Source organism: Muscardinus avellanarius, assembly GCF_963383645.1.
Source record: "Muscardinus avellanarius genome assembly, chromosome: 4".
NCBI lineage: Eukaryota > Metazoa > Chordata > Mammalia > Rodentia > Gliridae > Muscardinus > Muscardinus avellanarius.
Genome location: NC_137789.1, coordinates 75,738,033 through 75,760,151, shown reverse-complemented (window position 1 = coordinate 75,760,151; position 22,119 = coordinate 75,738,033). Strand labels below are relative to the sequence as shown.

At 35.3% G+C, this 22,119-nt stretch overlaps 1 protein-coding gene across 5 annotated transcripts in view; it reads right to left on the bottom strand.

Annotated features, from left to right (window-relative positions):
• The window catches only part of ASPH (aspartate beta-hydroxylase), a gene marked incomplete at both ends in the record, with an annotated part of 234,514 nt that overhangs the window by 165,296 nt on the left and 47,099 nt on the right, over positions 1-22,119 (bottom strand). For 4 of the 5 annotated variants that reach the window (XM_080693660.1, XM_080693661.1, XM_080693662.1 and 1 more), the window contains one exon: positions 20,322-20,390. In XM_080693660.1, the coding sequence (XP_080549786.1) occupies positions 20,322-20,390 (69 nt within the window). Of the gene's footprint in view, positions 1-14,829; positions 15,078-20,321; positions 20,391-22,119 lie in introns of those variants that run through there. The other variant, XM_080693664.1, reaches the window with a different exon arrangement.

The window sequence follows — 22,119 nt, the reverse complement described above, 5'->3', positions numbered from 1 at the left end:
GTATTACTATGCTGCTCCAGTATTTGCTTACTTTATTCACAACTTCCCAACTATATCTAATCAGAATACACTTCATCTCACAAATACATTTTTCCATATATATGTGATAATTGTAAACTTATTGAGTTGCATGTCGCATTCATTTGCTCAATAGATATTTAGTACCTATTAATGCAAGATACTTTATTTCTATAGTAAATGAATATGTAAGATACATATTTTCCAGGGGAGGAAGTAGGTAAAAACTTAAGAAATGCGAGCCATTTAGGGTCTATCGGTTAGGAATAAAAGGAATAGGAAAGCCATGGGCAGGGAAGGCCAGGCATTAGAGAGGCAGGGGAGTTTATGATAAATGAGCAGAGAAAGGCCTCATTGAGAACATTTCAATAAACTTCTGAAGGAAGTCAGGGGTTCAGGCCATGAGCGCTACACTGGGGAACTCTCTGGGTAAAGGGAACAGCAAGGGTAAAATTCCTCAGTGGCATATACACATGGTGTAGGAAACATGGCAGCCTATATGGCAGAAGAGATATAAGCCAGGAGTGAGTGTGGGAAAGGGCCTGGGACATGGGTCACTCTGGATGAACACAAAGGATTCACTTTTCTTAAGAATTGAATTCACCCCTCAGTATCCATGGGAGATGGTTCCAGGATCCCCACTGTTACCAGTGGGCATTAGTAGGAGACAGAAAGGCTGAGGAAAAAGGGAGACCAACCAAACTCAGAAGACATAGCTCAAGTCACTAGATCCATTTCATGGAATATGGCTACTTTACAGTCAACGTAGCATATTTAAAATTTAAAAATCACATGTGATTACTCCTCCTCTCTCTTTTTCAATGAAAGTACCTATAGACTCCTTATTATTCAAGAAATCATGATGAGAGCTGCGTAAGTTTAAAAGCTGCATAAAGAGGCCATACAAATATAAAATATCCTCAATGAACGAAGCACTTTTAGAATCAACTCAAGCAATCCCCTAGAGGAGCTTAAGCAGATGGGCTTCCTGAGTCATATCCATTTATTTACCTATCTCTCCCTCATTAAGAAGTGTCCAGAGGATCAATTATACACAATGCAAATCACTTATAGAGTAAAACTAGAAATATTATATTTAAAAAAATCTCAAGAAGTTGGTTAGAAGTGATGTTACAAATAATGAAAATCTACAAACAAAGCCACTGAACAAGTGAAATACAGAATTCATATGTCCTAAGCAAGGAAAAAATACAATGATAAGTGGCTCAAAAGAAAATTATTTTGATAAAGATAGAAGATACTTAGAAAAACTCAAAGGCTCTCAAATATTTTTGTAAAACTGAACATCTTTAGGGTGATGCATTACTCAAATATAAAATGCCATCAACACAGAGCTTAAGAAAAATTATGCCAATAATGTCACTTTTAAAAATCCTAAGTATCACGTATGCTATAGGCAATATAAATAAAAGTTTTGTTAGGGATATGGCAAAACTTGTGTCCTTAGCATTTAATTTTCACTTTTTTGACATTCCCCCAAGTGTCTTCTGATTTTTAGCTACTTAAAACTATTACATTGTCATCCCTGTAGCTGACTTTTTTCTAAGGGTAACCATTCTGGTTTTAATTATCCTTAGATAACAATATAAGGAGATACATAGAAAAAAACTACTTACTAAATAAAAGAGCAAGTAAAAGTGAGGCTAAAAGTATAAGTTTAACCTTTATACAGTTTCTTAGTTATGCATAAATGCTAATACAGTTGACCTCAATTTCAATAAAACTGAGTTGAAGCCTTTATTTACTAAAGGAGAGAAAAGAGAGAAATCAAGTCCCAGTTCACAAGCACTTTTGAAATCGTTGTTAAGGTTTTAGAGATGTTTTGATTATTTTTAAGGGTGAGACAGGGTTATAGCATTTGTTGAAGATACTTTTTCAACCTTCTACTGTCAGCTATATGCAATTTTAATTCTCTAGCTGATGGTTAAATAGAACTAAACATTTCAAAGCACTTTACTAAACAGCAACAGATAATGATTGTATACTTCTGATGATCAAATTATTCCAAAAATGTTTCACTCCTTTGTGTAGAATTACCATTTATGTACTTTATACCCCACTGCCACTGAACTTCAAAAAAAAAATAAAGATTATTAAAATGCCCTCACTAAATGCAGTAATTTCCTACCCTTCTACACGGGAGGGAAAAAATCCCTTGTAAGAAAAAAAAAATCCCTTGTAGATAAAATATCACTTAAAATTTTACATATAACTTTAAACAAATTTATTTATCTCAGTAGCAAGCTCTAGTATCAGTATATAATTTGAAAACTGTGGAGGTTTTACAAATGCTATATAACTATTTTGCTTCTCTGTCCAGTTCTCAATGGGAGCCTCCCCCTTCTGGTTTCAGATACCCCTTACCTGTAGGGAATATTTCAAGCAGCTTGGGTGGGACCCACTCATTCCCCACTCCAAGGCTTTGTGCACAGGACCAAGTCCAAGAGGAGGAACTTAAAAGAAGAGTTCCCAGCTACATGGAGGTCACAGATGGTCACCAGACCTAACCAGGCCACCTTGAATTCTCCCAAGGACTTTTCTCCCAGATCCATCCTAGAAACTAGAAAGATGCATTCAGAGCCTGTCATGTTCATCAAGCATCTCCATATGCAATAAAGCCAGGTAGAAACCAACAGGGCTGTGATTTGGAAAAAAGGAAGAGGCAGTGCTCTGATTATAGTTTTGAGGTAGGCATCTATTCACCTGAAACCAGGGCCCTTCACTTGATAACTAAGGAGCCATAAAACTGCCCTTTTGGCTTACTGTGTTCTAGTAATCTATAAAAACAACAGCAAAATCCTGACTAGTCAACACAGGAAACTCAAAGTTATTATATGTTACAATTTTGTTGGCCCTAACTTTTTAGCCACGGAAAAAATAGTATTGGATTAGATAAAGATAATGCATTATTTTCTATTTGCTGTATAATTCTATTATGTAAGTTGGAATTTATCTCAACTAAATGTTGAAGTGTTTTTTAAATAGTAAAAGCTGCTGACATATAAAAAAGTACAGAATTTTTTATACACTTACACAAATTTACTCGTATCTGGTTTGAAGTATTTTTAGTTGAACCAAAAATATCTATTTTAACTCTACATAGAAAAGACATCATTTAAAAAATAAATTCTGCCGGGCGTGGTGGCGCACGCTTGTAATCCCTGCACTTGGGAGGCAGAGACAGGAGGATCGTGCAGGTTCGAAGACAGCCATGTGTGCTGGCTTAGGAGACCCTGTTTCCAAATAAAAATGTAAAAATAGGTCTGGGAGTGTAGCCCGGAGGTAGACGGGCTTCAGGAACCCCAGCACCACCAAAAATAAATAAATAAATAAATAAATAAAATAAAAATAAATAAATTCTTTTTGATGGCACTTTTGATTCTGCTATCAGGATAGATTTTTCAATCAGTACTATCATTCTTTCCAGTGCTGAGATCCAACCTGCAGTCCCGAGTATGTTAGGTAAGCACTCTACCAATGAGCTATACCCCAGCCTTAAAGTGGTAATCAAAATTATTGACTTAAAAATTCATACACAGAATATTACACACTATTTGTAGAAATGCATTTCATATTAAAATTTCATTTTATTTCATGTCTTCTGATGGGCTAAACTCTGATCTAAAATTTCCAATTCTTTAGAAATGGCAAATGATTATGATATATTAGATATTAAAAACATGTGCCATTGACCAAAATAATCAAAAACATCCAAAACATTTGTTACAAAAGTAACAAATAATGTGAAATAAGTAGTAAACTCTTTTTAATAACTATTCTGATAAAAGTATCATAAATAAGTGTTCTAAAATTACTCTTCTAAAATAAATTCTCTCTTTTGTTATGACTCTATCCATAGCATGCAGAAAGATCTATTGCAAAAGGGCAAAACACAAAGCATTTGTTGGACAATAGAAGGGGGAGAGGTATCAGGTGAGAGAAGTGGTTGAAGGGGGGTTGGAAGTGAGAAGGCAGGGAGAAGAGAGGATGGAGATAAAGGAAAAGGCAAAAGAATGAGGGAGAAGACAGCAGAAAAGGAAGAGGAGAAGAAGGAAAGAAGCTGAAAAAAGGGTAACCTCTGGAACTGGCATGGGAGGAGAAGGTCTTATAGAAGGAGGACTTGGGAGGGACGTGGTACATGAACCTAGGAAGAGGCCCACAGAATTGTTGAGGGGTAGGGGAAGCAAAAAGAGGCAAGAAAAAGAAAAAGAAAGAGAAAAAGAAATAAAAAGAAAAAACATGGGGAGGAAGAAGGGGAAGGAGGGCAGAAAACAAAGGGTGAAGAGAAAAAGAATAACTTCCCCCTAGAGCTGAGATCTTAGCTTACTGGGGAGTTATGTAGTGACATAACTCATAAACACTACTTAACATCTTAATATTCTTATTTGTCTACCTCCAGTGAAAATACTTAATATATTAATAAATCCATTATAGTTCATTACACATACACATTTTTGTAACATTTGACAAACTTCATCTTTTTAAATTTAGAAGCGTGACATGCTATATTTAAATTTCAAAGAGCTTACTTACTGAGCACCAATAATACATTCAGTGGCTAATGTACATCTTCCCAACCAGAGTAATACTATATTTCCTATGCCCTTTAGCAGCCAATCGCAATGAAGAGGACATTACCACTTCCCGGGACGCGGATGCCAGCTTTAGTTCTTTTTCTTCTGGTTAGTTCCCTTGGACGGGGGTGTAGCGTGCCTGGCGGGACTTCTATTTTCCTTCCTGTCATCTTTGTCTCTGGACACCACTTTATTAGACATATCCTTCATATTTGTTTTTTTCCTATTGTCTTTACTTTTAGCACTTTTATTTGGGTCTTCTTTCTCCTTTTCTCTCTCCTTTTTACCCTTAGGAGACTCTTTTCTGCTCATATCTGAGTCAGCAAGTTTCTTATCTTTTCGGTCATCCTCCTTTTCTTTCTTCCCCTTTTTTCTCTCTTCATTCTTACTCTCCTTCCTTGACACAGGTTTCTCTTTTTCCTTCTTGAACTCTTCCTTAGTAGGTTCTTTAACTTTCAGGTTTTCCAATCAAAGGAAAAAATGTTTATTGCTGGCATCTCTTAATTCATAGGATAGCAACTTAGTAAAAAAATAGTGTCTTGTTTATCTACTTTCCCAAATACACACAGAATATGGGGTTTAATTCACTAGTTTTTAAGTTGATTAAAAATCAATGCAAATTTATATAAAGTTTTAGCTATAAAAAGAATTCTAGAAACCTGCCATCATAGTTTTCCACCTTGAAATACGGTTTGACTTGTCTTAACATGAAGTTAACATGCAATATTGTTAAAGAGCATCCATCCAGAAAGGCAGTACATTACACAAAGGGTTAGCTCACACTTTATAACTATAGTGACATAAGTAAAGGATCACTGGCAATGTAAGAATAAACTTTTCATAACATATTTTTGTACAAACATAATTACTTTGCTCTAGCTTGCACCAAACATTATGGGCTTAAAAGAAATGTATTTATAGTCTTTGAGGAAAAATTTGCACAAGTAAGAGGTAAATAGCACTTAATTATCTTAGATAAGCAAAACAAATTCTATGCATGACACTTTAAAATAATCTGTAGCATTCAGAATTGCAAAAAGAATTACTTATATGCATATAGTCAACATTATGAAACTGGTATCCCTTTAAGTATGTTTCCCAGCTAATTGAAACATGACTCAAGCCAACAGTTCATAGGGAAGAGAAGACAATTAACTGGGATGCACAAGTAACTCCAAATCTCATAAAAGATATTGCCTTCAACTTGCTGCATAGAACTTAATAGAACACTTCAGTGAAAGCTTTAAATTTAAGCTTCTTGCTCTCTTATCAAGAAATCCTATTTACTGCATAATTATTTCAGTACTGGCAAAAAAATGAAAGATCTCTTTATTCTAATATAAAATGGAAATTTTTTCCCATCAAATCATGTAAGACTCATGTTGCAAAGAAGGTTATTCAAAATAAGCTGTAGATTTGTGAAGCTTACAAGATGTTTCTGTGCTGTATCTTCCTAGACCATCTAATAAAATATTGATTAATCATCAAAATATCATGGAGGGTTTCTTCATTTAGTTGAAATTTCTGGTAAGCAACCAGAAAATTCTTTATTTCTCCCTGAAAATAACAGCAAACCCCCATGAAAATACAGAATAGAATTCATACAGAATCACTAAGTCCTTGTACTTCAATAATGGCTGCAGAGTAAAACAGATGACACTGTAAGAGTGAAACACTTGTGCAGTGTTGTCAGCTCTTAGTGTTTTTAAGAAATTAAATGCGTAAATTTTAATTTGCCTTTCTAGATCAAAAAGTAAAATTATATTTTATTGGACATTTATTTCATTATTACTTATATCTAGATAAAATGATAAAAGTTCTGTTTTTCTACCAGGGAATTATTTTGGTGGAATACAAAGTTAAAACATTAAAATTTGTTTATCTTAAAATACAGCTGGGCTTGGTGGTGCATGCTTGTAATCCTAGTACTTGGGAGGCTAAGACAGTAGGACTGCAGGTTTGTAGCCAGTCTCAGCTACTTATGAAGCCCTCCACAATTTAGTGAGACCTTGTTTCAAAATAAAGAATAAAAATAGGGCTGGGGTGTAGCTCAGCGGTAGAATACCCCTGGGTTTAATCCCCAATACCGCAAAAAAGAAAAATAATTAAAATACAAATTCCAAAACTCTACACACCACACAGGGAAACTCTTACATATTAAATATTTCGCCAAAAATACACTACAAACAATATTCCAAGCATTTGAATACAAGAAAACTATCACAAGTCTTTTAAAAAAATCAGAAAACCATGCACTTCCCCATGCCCTTCCCTAAAGAACATGTTTATATGTGAATAAGAAAAGGACAAAGAATATGAAGTAAATCTTATGTTAGCCTACATATAATAGTTGACAGTAATTTTTAATGAATTAAAATACCAAACACAGCAAATTCTATACCAACATACACAATGCTCCAGATTATAAACCTAAATATTCATTTTTTTTTCTGAAAAGCACAAATTTGAACATAATAGCTTGTACTGTGCTCTAAGATCGTATCATTAGAGCTTCTGGAGAAATTAAAAGCAATCACCAATAAATTTACTTTCTTTTACAACAGTAATTCATAAAGTCACACTAAGAAAGGTTTTGGGTAGCAAGATATATATATAGATTTAATATAAACATTCTAACAAATATAACAAGATAATGTTATATGTTCTTAAAGACTGTTACAAATCTTTAATAACATAAAAAGAAATTCTTTATAAAGTTATAGGTTTGAGTAAGAAAATTCTTCAATGAAGTCCTGACCAAAACTACTTGTAACAAAGGTGCACCCAAACCAAAAAGCAGTAGTATTTAGCATTAGTAGCTCCATTTACATAACATACCCAAAAAGTATCATGCATTTTCAAGCACTAAACTTGATCCACTCACAGCTAATTTAATAGGAAATACCTTTAGCCTTAGTTTTTCTCTTGGTTACCCCACCAGGTCCTTCTGTTGGTATTTACAAGATAAAAACAGGTTATAAACTATTGGGAGCATTCAAAAGTATCCATACAAGTTAAAATTGATACCTCTAAGAAATAAGTGACTTAAATTCACCATTTAGAAAAAGCAGTCCAACATACAAAAACCTTATTTTCATTGCCTATAACAGATTAAATAAATACAGTGCAATCAACCTATGGTACAATCAACATTACAATTTGCCATAACTCTTTAAAACTGTTGCTTCAAAAACACCTAAATACCATTGGAAATGGCATTTCCTGTAGGTCATGGACTTTGCTGGGGTCGCAGACAGTTATAAGGACTGTGACCTTATTTCCCGGCCTAATCCTCACTGCCAGTTAAAGAAGAACAGCACATTTATAGGATTTTTATCTTTATTGCTTGAATAAGCATTGTTCCCCCCCCCCAATTACTTCACAGTTCCTTTAAAAAATTACATAAGCATGTAAGAAAAATATGTGGGTACACATTAACTTTTCACACTAAAAACTGCAGCCGCCCTCTATTTGCACTCGTGGCAAATGAAATCTCTGACAACAGGTTTATTTCTGACCTTCTAATGAATATCAATACCAAATGCCTTTCCGTGCACTCTGTTCTAACTAGGCTATATTTATAACCTCAAGTGATCTTCCTTTTCTACTTCTCAATCTCATAAATGATATTTTATATTCACCTATCTGTAAACCTTCTAAGGCAGCAGTCTAAGCTGCGGATCCAGTCCACAGGCGCACCAGGCAGGAGGTGAGGTCCTTACTGTTCTTCTGGGGCCAGGGCAGGGTAGGATGCAGCACCATGCACAGCTGGTGTCAGGAGCCAGAGTCAAAGGTGGTGTCAAAAAGCAAAGCCCCCAAATGCATACTTCGGCTGCGAACTGTAGCACATACTCTTTGTGTTTCTAGAAACACAATCACAGCCAACTACTGGTATGGGGTACTTTAATGCCTCATATGTTGTTCATCATTATCACCCTCCATTCTCAAATCCCCTCCCCTTTTATTATTCATAGCATATTGTTTTCATGCATTGAGAAAATTCACTTGAGAATTATAATTTATTGAAGTTGCATTTTTACCACTCTGCAAAGAATGCATTGAGTATGTCATATAACTTACTACTAAAGAGAGAAAGAAAAAAAAAAAAAGCCATGTGAGTAACTGTTCCCTGTGGCTTTAGCTCTCCAATTACTGAACACATGTAAACAATCTAACCAGTGCATGTGTGTAACTATTAGTTTTCAGAAAAAACTTTAATTTTTCCTAACTCTTTAAAAATGTGAAAAACAGTGTGAAACTGTCACAGTGAAAAACGCTGTGAAAAACAGCGTACCACTTTGTAATGCGGAATGCTTTCTTGGACCACTCCTCATTAAATTTTATGTCAGAAAGAAAGACCAAACCCACTCTGGTAGTATTAACTTTTAAATACATAAATTTTACTGGAAGTGCAACAGAAATCTGCTGGGACATTAAAATACACTTTTAATACTGCTAACGTCACCCCCTGGCTATGCATGTCCTCCCATGGCAAACCGACATTTTCCTGTTTAAAAGTAGAGTGATGAGTCGAGCATGGTTGCGCACACTTGTAATCCCAGCATTCGGGAGGCAGAGACCGGAGGATGGCAGTTTGCGGACAGCCTCAGCTACTTAGTGAGGCCCTTCCCATCTCAATGAGACCCTGTTTCAAAAATAAAGACTAAAAATAGGTCTGGGGGTGTAGCTCGGAGGTAGAATGCCCCTGGGTTCCATCCCCGGAACCACAAAAAAAAAGTAGAGCAATGAAAATCAGACCATCCTCCCCATACCTATTCTTATGAGTGTCTACTCCCCACACCTACATTGATGAAAAGGTTAAATTTAACCTTCATCATGAATGACCCAAAATATTAGATTAGCATCAGATAATTAAAACTTAGAAATGAGTCATTAAAACTTCTCCAGTTTGGGCACAAATGTTTAAGGTGATACAAATTATCAAAGTGCATAGGAGATTTCAAAGTATCAACTTAAAAGCCACTTTTAATGAACTTAATAAACATTATTTTTTCAAGATTTTTTTAACAAGAAAAGGTGGAAGTAATAATTTAAAACGTAACTATCATATCATTCTCTGAAGAAGAGTATAAATAGAAGACTTCACAGCACCTGGAAAATAAGTTAATAAAGGGGGCCCCCAGGTCACAATAAAATAAGAAGAAAATGCCAAGAAAATGCAGTGATCTAAGTCAGATAGCTGATTTAGGAGAGAAAACATGAACGAAGAACACTACTGCATTATGTTAATTACTAAATGCCTCCGTGATGTTCTTCAGATCAATTTTAACAGGGGAAGAAGAGGCAGTTGTACTAAGAAAACATAGGTAAGAAGAAGGTGACCCAAGCCACAAGGTGTTCATAAGGCTCTCCCTTCCTTCACTAGAGGAAAACTGACCAAACACAATTTCCCAAGAGTCTAAGGAGGAGGAAAGAAAGAGTTGAAAAATTTGTCTGAGTTTGTGTGTGTTGAAGGCTCGTCCCAAAACAGGAATATCTGTAAGAAAAAGTTATTGGGAGAAGAAAGGATGAGATGAGTAAGAGCTGCAGGTATACCAGAAAATGTCAGCTTTGGAAAGAGGAAAAGTCAATGCCTTAAGAAAATGGGAAATGAATGAGACAGAAACAGTGGCTCAAAAAATGCTACAATGTAAACTGGGTGTGGTGGTGCACTCTTATAATCCCAGCATTTGGGAGGCTGACACAGGAGGATCATGGTTCTTGGCCAGCCTCAGCTACTTAGTGAGGCCCTTTGGAACTCAGTGAGTTCAAAATAAAGAATATTTCAAAATAAAGAATAAAGGGCCGGGAATGGTGGTGCAAGCTCGTAATCCTAGCATCTGGGAGGCTGAGACAGAAGAGTCTCGGTTTGAGGACAGCCTCAGCTACTGAGTGAGGCCCTCTGCAACTCAGTGAGACCCTATTCTAAAAAAAGAATAAAAAATGGGGTTGGGGGTGTAGCTCGGAGGTAGAATCCCTTGGATTCCATTCCCAGTACCGAAAAAAGAAAGAAAAAAAAAAAGAATAAAGGATAGGGTAGGGAGTGTAACTTGGGGGTAGAATGCCTCTGAGCTCCATCCCCAGTACCAAAAAAAAAAAGAAAGAAAGAAAAGAAAAGAATAAGAAAAGACAAATAAAAAAAAAAACACTACAATTTAAAGAACTGTTAGAAAGAAGATAATGGAGCCAAAGAAGCCAAAGTTGACTATCAAAAAAAAGCAAAGAATAAAATATTCTCAGAGGAATAAAGTGACCTTGGACAATGAAAGCGCATGGAAGTTTAGAACACCTGGGAAAGAGAGTGAGGATCAGAGCAGCAAGCTCCCAATTCTTTACAGAATTAAAGGTTTGTCATTTGTAACCATGGTTGATATGGAAATGGACACAGTTGTCGAAAGTCATCAAGCAAACCCCATTTCTCTCCTCTTTTTTTTTTTTAACCACCATAGCCAATCCCCAAGAAGAAGGGGAGGGGACAACTTTCATCAATGAACTAATCACAATGCAATGCTTGTCAAAATAGTTTCCAAGTTGTGTTAAGGAAATCCTAACAACTGGAGTTGAAAAGGAGCCTCTTAATATTTGAAATCCACTTGGGTGAAAGTTGTTCTAATTGACATCCAATTTAAGTCAGTCTAACAAGAAGCACAAGGATGGAGGTCAGTCCGAAAGAATGGCAAAACAGTAACCACCATACTGCCTACTTTCCTTTCACTGTTTTATATTAATCCTGGTGGTTTGGAAGATGATTTGTTAACAGAGGTAGTGACTACGTGGGAATTCTTAAAAAGAAATTTGGGAAAGGAGAGAAACCTGTCTTATATTCTTCCCTCAGAACATGAGAAAGTTGCCTAAAGGTAACTTGTGTTATTTCGGTGGCTGCCTAAGAGCCATTATGCCACATTTATTTTAAACATAAAATGTTTTCTATTAAATTTAAATGCTTGAATGATTAAGCCAATGCCCGAACTTCAAGTTCCACCACATGCAACAGATATGACTTTAGAAAACTGGCTCCATTACAGACACCCAAGCAGCGACTGCAGGCATTCAGACTCTAAGCTCTAGAACAGCGAGCTGGGACCCCTTCATACTCAGCCACTTCACACTCTCTTGATCTCTGGTGAGACTTGTGCATCACCATGAGCCTTGATGCTCCATCTTCCTCCTTTGGAACATCATAATCATTTCAAAACTAACTACATGTAGCAAAAAGAGGCTTCAGACACCTAAGTAATCATCTTGTGACCAATCAGACCTTGTTCCACTGTCAGTATCTAGTTTTGGCGAGCTGTAAGGTCAGCACCAAGAAGACCCTTCTGTAGCTGGCTTAAACCCACCACTTATGACCCAAGGGAAAAAAGGGCTGAAAGAAGCTCATGTGCAGAAATACCCCCAACACACCCCTCCCAGTCTTGTTTTTGCACCAAACTCCAAAGAACCTGCTGGCTTTCCAACTGGACAGTGGCAGTGCATCTGGAGAAGCAGAAGCGTCCACTCTGTAGAGCCAACACTACCGCATTCCATTCTGCAGAGTACCTTACGTTATTCAAGCTGAATGGGCTCAGAGTAAGTATAGTATGATTTAAAATTCTGTAACTATAAATACTCACGTACAAAGTACAATGTTATTTTTTGTTAGCTCTTAAGTTTCAAAGAAATCAGCTAGGAAAATATATTATGAAACAAAATTACAAAACAAACCCACAGAAAATTAAGAATTATCACATGTAGAATAAAACCTAAATGAAATCCCATTGATTAGCTTCAAGATACTTTATACTACAGTTTTGAAAACAGCTTTATTTTCTCCCTTACACACAAAAAGCCTGAGGCACAAGTTGAAAGAGGTCACAGAAGTCAGGGGTTCATCCGCTACCAGTATTTTACCTTCATGAGGTTTTCAAATGTGCTAATTAGAGGCGCCACAAAATAAATGGCAAGTTATTACCTAACATCTTTGTTTTTCACTTACAAAAATAAAGCATAATTAATTTCTGTACATAAAATATGCATTAGTATCATGATGGAAGAGAGATTAGTTACAAGCATTTTAACACACTTATTTACTTCTCACCAACTAAAATACCTTCCAGAGTTAGTAGTTAAGACATGTTAACAAATAAGATTGCTCTAAGTGAATTTCATTGAGAGGAGGTCCTAAGATTGCTTCTGAATTTAAACCTAATGATTTCCAATAGTTTACAATATTCAAACTGGATCATACTATGAGACAAAGACTGAACTAACTTTCAGAAAGAATATCATTAAATAACACTCATTACTTCTTAACTGATGGTACAGCTGACGTGCTTTTTTTATCTGAAAATCAGAAGCTTTTGACTTTCAGAAATATTGAGAGAATGATGAGGACAAGAAAACTGAAGTTTTAATAGTCATTTAAATTGTAGAAAATTACCATACAGTGAATAATACACATGTCCATATCTAAAAGTTACTATAAAATAATGATTGTTTGCATTTTAGTAAGATTACTAAATGGAACAATCTTCCCTATACACATAAATAGTAGCAAGAAGAGAGATGAATTCCTGTGTTCTAATTTTATATTTTTATTTTCAGGCTATCATTTTATAATCAAGAAATCCAAGTATGTAATCTTTCCAACAGAACAATTAAATGAATAATTAACATCCTTGAAATAATTTGATTAAATATAAAAACAAGAAATACTTGAAAAGCAAATTATAGTCACAATTGTCTAAAATGTGAATATTTTTAAGTTTTAAGTTCCATAAAAAACAAGCTAAGAAAATTTTAGAGACACTCAAAGAAGTTTAAAAATAAGACAGCATTCCTTCAAAGACTAACAGAAACTAAAGGTCGTAGGTATTCTCTCTTTCAAACTATAAGAGCTTTGCTTGGGAAAAAGCATGTGAGATATTCTCATTCATTTTCTCTCTCTCTCTCCCCCCCCCTCCTTTCTCTTTCTCTTCCTCTCTCATGGTGTTAAGTATTGAACCCAGGCTACACCCTCAGCCTATTTTATTTTTTATTTTGAAACAGATCTCACTAAGTTTCGAATGGCCTCACTAAGTTGCTGAGGCTGGCCTTTAACCTGTACTCCTCCTATCTCAGCCTCCCAAGTACTGGGATTACAAGCATATGCCACCACGCTCAGCTGTGAAGTCTCATTTTAAGAGATCCATTTTACATATAGATACTATGATTGTTTTTTGCTCTTTATGAAGCAAAAGAATCAGTTTCTTTCATTTAAAAAACTGATTCAAAAATACCCTAAAATTTTATAATGGAAAGAATCATTCTGTTAAAAATGAATGACCACTGACCAGTTTAATAAATTTAATTTATAAAGCTAAAACTCACACTAATCCAAGATCAATAGCTAATAAGTTAACAAAGAAAAAATGGAAAAGACTTATTTAGGATGAATAATTTTAATATATACAAATATTATTTAAGATATATATTCACACTTCCCTCTTTTATAATACACCTACTTAAAACTTTTTGATTACCTTCTCTGAATGTATATTTCTTTGGAAATGAAATAAAAATAAATTTTGCTTCCATAAACAGAAATATTCAGATATAACTACTATCTGAATTCAGTAACTTAACTACCATAAGGCAAAAGCATGGTTATTTTAAAATTATTTCCAAAGCACCATTAGTACAGAATTTTATGATGAAATTTGTATGAACCTCTCTGACAATTCAGTTAGCCTAAAAGAATACAGATTTTTTAAAAAATCAGTTTTTTGAAGAATCATCATTTTACACACCAGACAAGTTAAAGATCAACAGAGAAACATTTGATTCATGAATCATGCCAGAAATACTTTTGTAATCAAGTCCATTAATCATTAATACTGTATTAGAAAGACAAGCATAAAGGGTTAACTACAACACAATTTGCTATTAAGTTTCCAAATTTAGTTCAATGAACATAGTTGAAACAAGTGATACAGAAACCAATTATACTACCAAGAGCATCATTTTCAATGTACTTTATAGACAGTCACAAGAATGAGAAACAGCACTTTCTTCACAGAAATGAGGGGACTGAGCGAGGGAATAGCTAGCAGCTATACTGGGCAAGACCGCACCAGCTGACTTATACTATAAGGACACAACTGTCTCACTGCATATTAAATCCCTGTATAAGCAAAGGAAAGGGGAAAAAAAGAGGTGGCTGGGGTTTTCATGAGCCAGTGCCGAGGTCCTGAATCAGTCACTGGTTATGTAAATCCAAAATGACACAAGTCTTTCCCTGAACCCCTTCGTTCTGTGACGTACCATCAACACCATCTGTGGTCTCGCTTTCTTCCTCTTCTTCTTCTTCTAGCATTTCAAAAGGAGTCATTATATCATAGAGAAATGAGAAGAAACCATAAAACCAATCTGAACTTTCCTCTGCTAAAATATTAAGGACTTCCTCAAGAGAATCAATATTTTCATTACTGCCATCTTTGGTCAGGCCTACATAAGAATAAAGGAAGAGAGAAAGAGAAAATAAGGAGAGCAGTTAGGTGGAAAAAAACAAGCTGAGAAACTGTGATAGTAAAATGGACGTTGGGCTGGGGTGTCGCTCAGTGGCAAAGCACGTGCTTGGAAAGTGCAACGCCCTGGGTTCAATCCCCAGTCCAAAAAGACAAAAAAAAAAGACCCCCTTTAAAACGGACGTGCATCCTGATCACAGAGATTTTCAGAAAAGGCATCTTGGAAAATAAAGATGCACACCTTGCAATCAACTCTCAATCAAATGCTCTATGGGACAGCCACAAACTGAGAATCCTTAACACTCTGACCATCACTTAAGTGGTTTCACCTTTTTCCCATTAGAGCTTTGAGCTGAAAAACTGACAAAATTGTCAGCCAAAATCAACAATAATAGGAAGAGTGAACAGAAGCAGTATCAGAGAAAAAAAGATATATACTTCTGACAACCTCAAGATTTGCTCACTTACCAACCAGGTATTATTGAGAGTTGATTACATAAGCAGGCATACGCATTGACAAATATTTACTGAGGCTCACTTCTTCAAACTTGTCCTCTTGAGGCCTGGAGTAAACTTGAGAAATGCTGCAGGATTCTTGTTTACAGCATCCACAGATGGGCACTAGCGTACCCAAATTATGTAACTCAGATAAAACACTTAAATTATAACAAAACTAAATAATCTAAACTCTATAATACTCTATAAAACTCTATAATACTCTGGCAATTGACCCATGGCTCTGTAGTCATGGCCAATAAAAAGATCAGTAACTCACTTACTGAAAAGAAACTTGATCAAGGCCTTAGCCAGCCATTTGCCAGAGAAACATCCCAAATTTCTCTTCCCTTCAGCCCATAAAATTAGATTCTACTGAAAAGACTCTGACTTGTCAATTTTAAACGTAGGTGTCAAAAGAAGCCCCTCTAATGGGAAAAAAAAACTATATATATAGTTTTTTCTTTCTTTCTTTTTTTTTTTTTTTTGCTGTGAAGAACTAGCTTTGGATAGGAAAAGTCTCCTGGCTCCACTAGGTACCAAAATTTGCCAGTACTACCAAGTTATATACAGCAGGCCTCATCATTTTGTAGAGAAAAACAGGAGTGAGTGGTGGTTCTGGCTGAAAGAAATGAGAACACACACAGCCATAAGCTTTTCGAGTTGCAACAATTTCTCCAGGTAGCACACATAAGAGCATATAAGGACAGCTAATTTAAGTTTTAAAGATTACTGTGACTTCTTTTTTTCTGTTTCAGTCAATAGAACTAAATAGTGTCATTCTCTGAATATCTGGGGGATGGGAGGGGCACAAATTGAAGTCGGTATTTAAATTATTTTTTGACAGGCCTAGAATGTTTCTCACTAAACTTAAGAATTAACAAATGCTGTGAACAGAGATGTGTAGTTTTACCCAAGCCTTTGTGAAAATAAGTCTGTTTCTTCTTCTGAGCACAGAATATAAAACACAGAATTCTGCTTTTCAGCATGACAGGATAGAGTACACCAAACATGCACGAGTATGTGAACAAAACTTTTCAATCACACAGCTGTACAGGTATTCTTAAGACAAAAGAACTAGTTCAAAGAGAAAAAAAAATCAGTATTCTAGGTCTGTAACTCCTTCAGAAGCTCTGAGTAAGCCACACTCAAAGAGCAGGGTGTGGATGACTTGGGCAGGCAAGCTCTGGTTCTCTCTCCACACACACACACCTACCCACCCAGACCCCTCACCCAGGGCCTAGGACTGTGCAGTGGCTTCTCTTTCGTGTTCCACCCATTCCTGATATGGTGCCAGCAGTCATAGGACAGATGGACAACAACATGATCCTTGCATGATGGGACTCTTAGCACTTGGCTCTCAGATCATTTCCTGTTGCTTTTGTGTTGAGAAACAAGTTTTTTAAAAAACACATTTCCAAACAACTCAAACTAAAAACAAAGATGCCTTTATTTTAAATAACTTAGCCACAAAAGCAGAAATCTATGTAATCAAGAACGGGCTTGATATTTCCAAAGTGTGTCAGAACAGCTTGGCCAGAAACAATAAAATTAATGACAGCAATATATTTTATTTATTCACATATATTTAATTCTCTCTTTATATTTTACCAAGCCAAACCTTAAAATGTAAAAGAAATGTACAGATGAATACATCCATTACCCTAAATGATGTCATTAAGCCATATGCAGATTCAAGAACCAGGAAAAGAAGAACCAGGAGAGAAACTTAGAAAAAATACCATTTCTATGAAAGTTCAACATATTTCAATTATTACTACACCTGTCATGCCAAGCCTTCTCCTAATTTCTTTACAAAACCTAAGCCCTTAAGGTTTAAGTTTAGCCCTTATACTGCCATTGCAGTAGAAAGTAACCTAGAAAACTTGGCTGCCTTGGGGGACATGCCCACTGTATCTGCACCTGATCACACAGAGGCCATTAAAGTATCTGCACCCCAAAAATTCCACCAGGTTTTGTCTTTGCAGTCACCCGCCAGTGGCAGTTGAGCTACACTAACTTACAAAAAAAGTATTTCAGTCACTGAATTCAACTCAAATTAAGGCTGCGTTTTGTTCAGAGAATTCAAACAATACAGAAATCAGGATAAAGGTGATAGTGGGCCTCACAGCTCACCTTTAGGTTGTTTCATCTTTACAAAAACCACAAGCTACTGATGGACTGCTGCTGCATGTATATGATGTAGTTTCTTTATCTTATCTTTATCTTTCTTTGTGCATTTATTAGTCAAATTATCAAAATGAATACTGTGATTGACCAAATTTGGCTCTACCACCAAGTATATAGCTCTTCTAAAAAGAACAATTTATGATGTACCCATGCCACATGTATCTATGTGCAAATAGTGATTCTCAAAGTTACATTTAATTAACCTTTTAACAGCTGCCTAAAAATCTTAACAAGGATAACCTTTTGAAATCTAACATACACAAAAAATCAAGTTATTAATGTAAAAAAAGTCAATAAAATACAGATGAGAAGTAAAATCACTTCTAAAAATAAGAAAACTGGCCCATATAAAGTTATCCTTAAAGTTACAAGCTTCACTACTTAGAACTCACCATTTAAAATACAATAATACTTTGGAGTAAAAAACCATTTATAGAAAGCAAATTACCATCATCTTGCTATATTAACTTGTATATAATTTTATCTCTTTAACACATCTAAAATTATAGACATATGAGTAATGTATATATAAAACTTTTAATTTACATATGTAATGACATAATTACATAGAAAATTCCATTAAGGTTAAATGCAGAAAAGGAGTTTTGTGGAAATTTTATTGTAAGCATTCTCTGAAAGTAGCAAACACTAATTCTCATTAAATATAACAAGAAACCATAAGTTAATGCCAAAGTTTAAGGCTAAATTACATTTAATCGTATTTATAAGTTACTGTTTAAAAGGTGAGATTTATCTACCAAAAACAATTTAACTGTTTAGAGATATGTTATCCTTCCATCTATTCTTGTCCATCAATACAGAAAATAGTGTATCTAGGAAGGATTTCTTTTTTTCTCTCTATTATGCCATTGTTTTTCTAATTACCTTTACATAAAGTTTTAATGTTATTATGTTTTTTAGAGCAAAGAAAATGATGTTGTTTAAAAGCATATTAAAATCAACTCCTTCCTTCCTTTCTTTTTTTGTTTTTTGTTTTTTGTGTTTCTTTAGTACTGAGAGATGAAACCCAGGGGCATTCTACCTCCAGACTATACCCCCAGCCCTATTTTTTTTTAATTCTTTTTTGTTTGTTTGTTTGTTTTTTTGGTGGATCTCAGAATAGAACCCAGGGGCATTTGACCTCCTAGCTATACCCCTTGCCCTATATTTTAAAACAGGGTCTCACTAAGTTGCGGAGGGCCTCACTAAGTAGCTGAGGCTGTCCACAAACCACGATCCTCGAGTTTCAGGTTCCCCAATGCTGGGATTACAAATGTGCACCACCATGCCCAGTTCTTTATTTTTTTTTTTAATTCTTTATTTTGAAATAGGGTATCACTGAGTTACAAATGGCCTCACTATGTTGCTGAGGCTGTCCATGAACAGTGATTCTCCTATCTCAGCCTAGCAAATGCTGGGATTACAAGCATGCACTACCACACTGGGCTCAGCACCATCTTTTCAATTAGGACAACATTTAAAAAAAAATGAGGGAATATCACATCTTTATTTATTAAGAGAAATATCTCAATGATAAAGACAATGATTCTGTTGATAAAAAAGGGAAGAGCTCAAGAGTTTTAAAACAAGAAAGCCAGGTCAAAAAACCACAAATTCACCGGGCGTGGTGGTGCACGCTTGTAATCCCCACGCTTGGGAGGCAGAGACAGAAGGATCGCGCAGGTTCGAAGCCAGCTGCGCTGGTGTAAGAGACCCTGTTTCAAAAATATAAAAATAGGTCTGGGAGTGTAGCCTGGAGGTAGAAGGGCTTCCAGGAACCCCAGTACCACCACCAGAAAAAAAACCAAAAACACAAATTCATATCTTAAAGCTTATATTTAAACAGGAACAGAACATTTTTAGAAGCTTCCTACCATTATTCTATTTTAAAATAAATTTATATATGGCTTTAAAAATGTATACTTTCAAATGGAAATTAATTATGCAAAATGATGACAAAGAATGGCTATAATTACCATATTTTAAAACAGATTAAGACATATATTCAAACATGAGATTCAGAATATGAAGTGCTTTCAACCTGAAAACACAGAAGAAATACTAAAATGTAGGAGAAAAAGTTATATACTTGTTTAGTTATAAAAATAAATTGCAATATAGGAGTCTTGTGGAAAAATAAAGTTACTTAACATCTCAGCAAGAATGAAATGTATCATTTAGCTGACATAATATGTTCCACAAGATGTTTACAATCAGTACAGATCTTACTTATGCTTCTGTGTTTTTGTGTGTGTATGCTGCTGGGGATTGAGCCCAGGGGCATTCTAACACTAACCTACACCCTAGCTCTATTTTATCTTTTATTTGAAAATGGTCTCACTTAGTTGCTGAGAACCTCACTAAGTTGCTGAGGCTGGCTTTGAATATATGATACTCCTGTCTTAATAAGCCTCCCAAGAAGTGGGATTACAGGCATGGGCCACCACACCTGGCTTAGATCTTAATAAAACAACAATAAAAATCTTTTGTTTCCAGTATCTTACTACCACTAACAAAAAATAAGTAAAAGTGTACTTGCCTAATAAAACTTTGGCATCATCCACATCAAAATCTCCATCCCCATCAGCATCATAGACGCCCAGTTTTCCTACAATAGGAAAGAAACAAGGAATATGGGAACAAAGGGAAAACGAAGTTAATGGAATATGGTCATTTATTGAGTTATCATGTCAGCCATAAATGTTACCAATCAACAAAATTACCAGTCAACAAAATTCTTCTCTCTTCTCATGCTGCAAAGCAGTGCTATGTGAGTATCTCCCCTAAAAATCATGAGAAAATCACTTCAAGGTTTCAGAATCATTCACCCAACAAATTCTAAGACATTAGAACCAGGATAATATTTTATTTAAAGATATAAAAAATACCCAGATCCAAGTACTTCATTATTTTTATTATACTTCTAAAAAATATGTTGCCTAAAATATTTAGCATACATAAAGAACAATACCAACCCATTTCTAACAGTTACATAAGAGTCGATTTATTTTTTAAGTGTGAAATGTCTTCATATTATCAATAGCTAAAGCAAAAGGACAAACCAGCCAATCCTCAAATATGGACTATATGTAAATAAGTTAACATGGAGAATAAGTATTAAAAATAAGAGGACAATCATTTACTTTCATATTGTGGGATATGATTTACAACAAAAATATCATGAATCTATTCATTAGTTAATTAATTAATTAATTTATTTATGCAGATCTGGGGATGGAACCTAGGGGCTTTTGAACTCCAAACTACACCCCTAGCCCTATTTTTTTTAATTCTTTTTTTTGAAACAGGGTCTCACTAAGTTGCGGAGGGCCTCACTAACTAATTGAGGCTGTTCACAAAATGTGATCATCTGGTCTCAGCCTCCTAAATGCTAGGATTACAAGCATGCGCCACCACACCCGGCTTTCATGAATCAATTTTAAAGAAAAAAAACTTTTCTAGAAATATATGAAATTGGAGGCTTCTTGAAGAAATTACAATGAAAAACGTATCACCATCCACTCACTATTAAAGAGAGAAAAAGAATCTTAAGAAATATGCAGATATTTTACTCCTCAAGAGAAATACATACATGTTTTTAAGGCAATAATTCTTTCTTGTCAGGAGCACTACATGTTTAGCATTTCAAGAGTGTCTAATAAATTCAATACTTTAAGAAGTATTTTTAAATCAACATGGTTGATAATTATCATTGGACAAGGACTATGAAGAAACATAATGTACAGTAATACATTAAAAAGCACTTACAGTAGTGGTACTGAAAAAGAGTTGGCAACCCTGTTATCATTTCTTCAATTAAAAACTACATTAAAAGCTTGCACAACAATAGCCAAACTATGAAACTAACCTAAGTGTCCATCATCAGACAAATACATTACAAATTTATGGGAAATATACACAATGGAAGTCTACTCAGCAATAAAGAATAACAAAATTACATCATTTGCAAGAAGATGGAAGGACCTGGAGAACATATATTAAGTGAGATTAGTCAAGCACAGAAAGTGAAGGGGCACATGTTTTCTCTAATATCTGAGAGCTAGAGAGTATTTGGGATACCAGAGGGACTCCCGATAATGGAGGAAAAACCTCAGTGGAGCCAGAGAGGATGTCTAAGGGAAGGGGACGAGGAACACTGAGATCCATTAATGGAAATACTACCATCGACTATATACTTGGGAATATACCATTGTCAACATGGGTACTTGGTATTGGAAGGGAGGGTAATGGAGAGGCGGGGAGGGGGCCACCAAATACTGTGTGCATGGATGTCACTATCAACATGATTTACATTATAATGTGAAAATATAATGTAC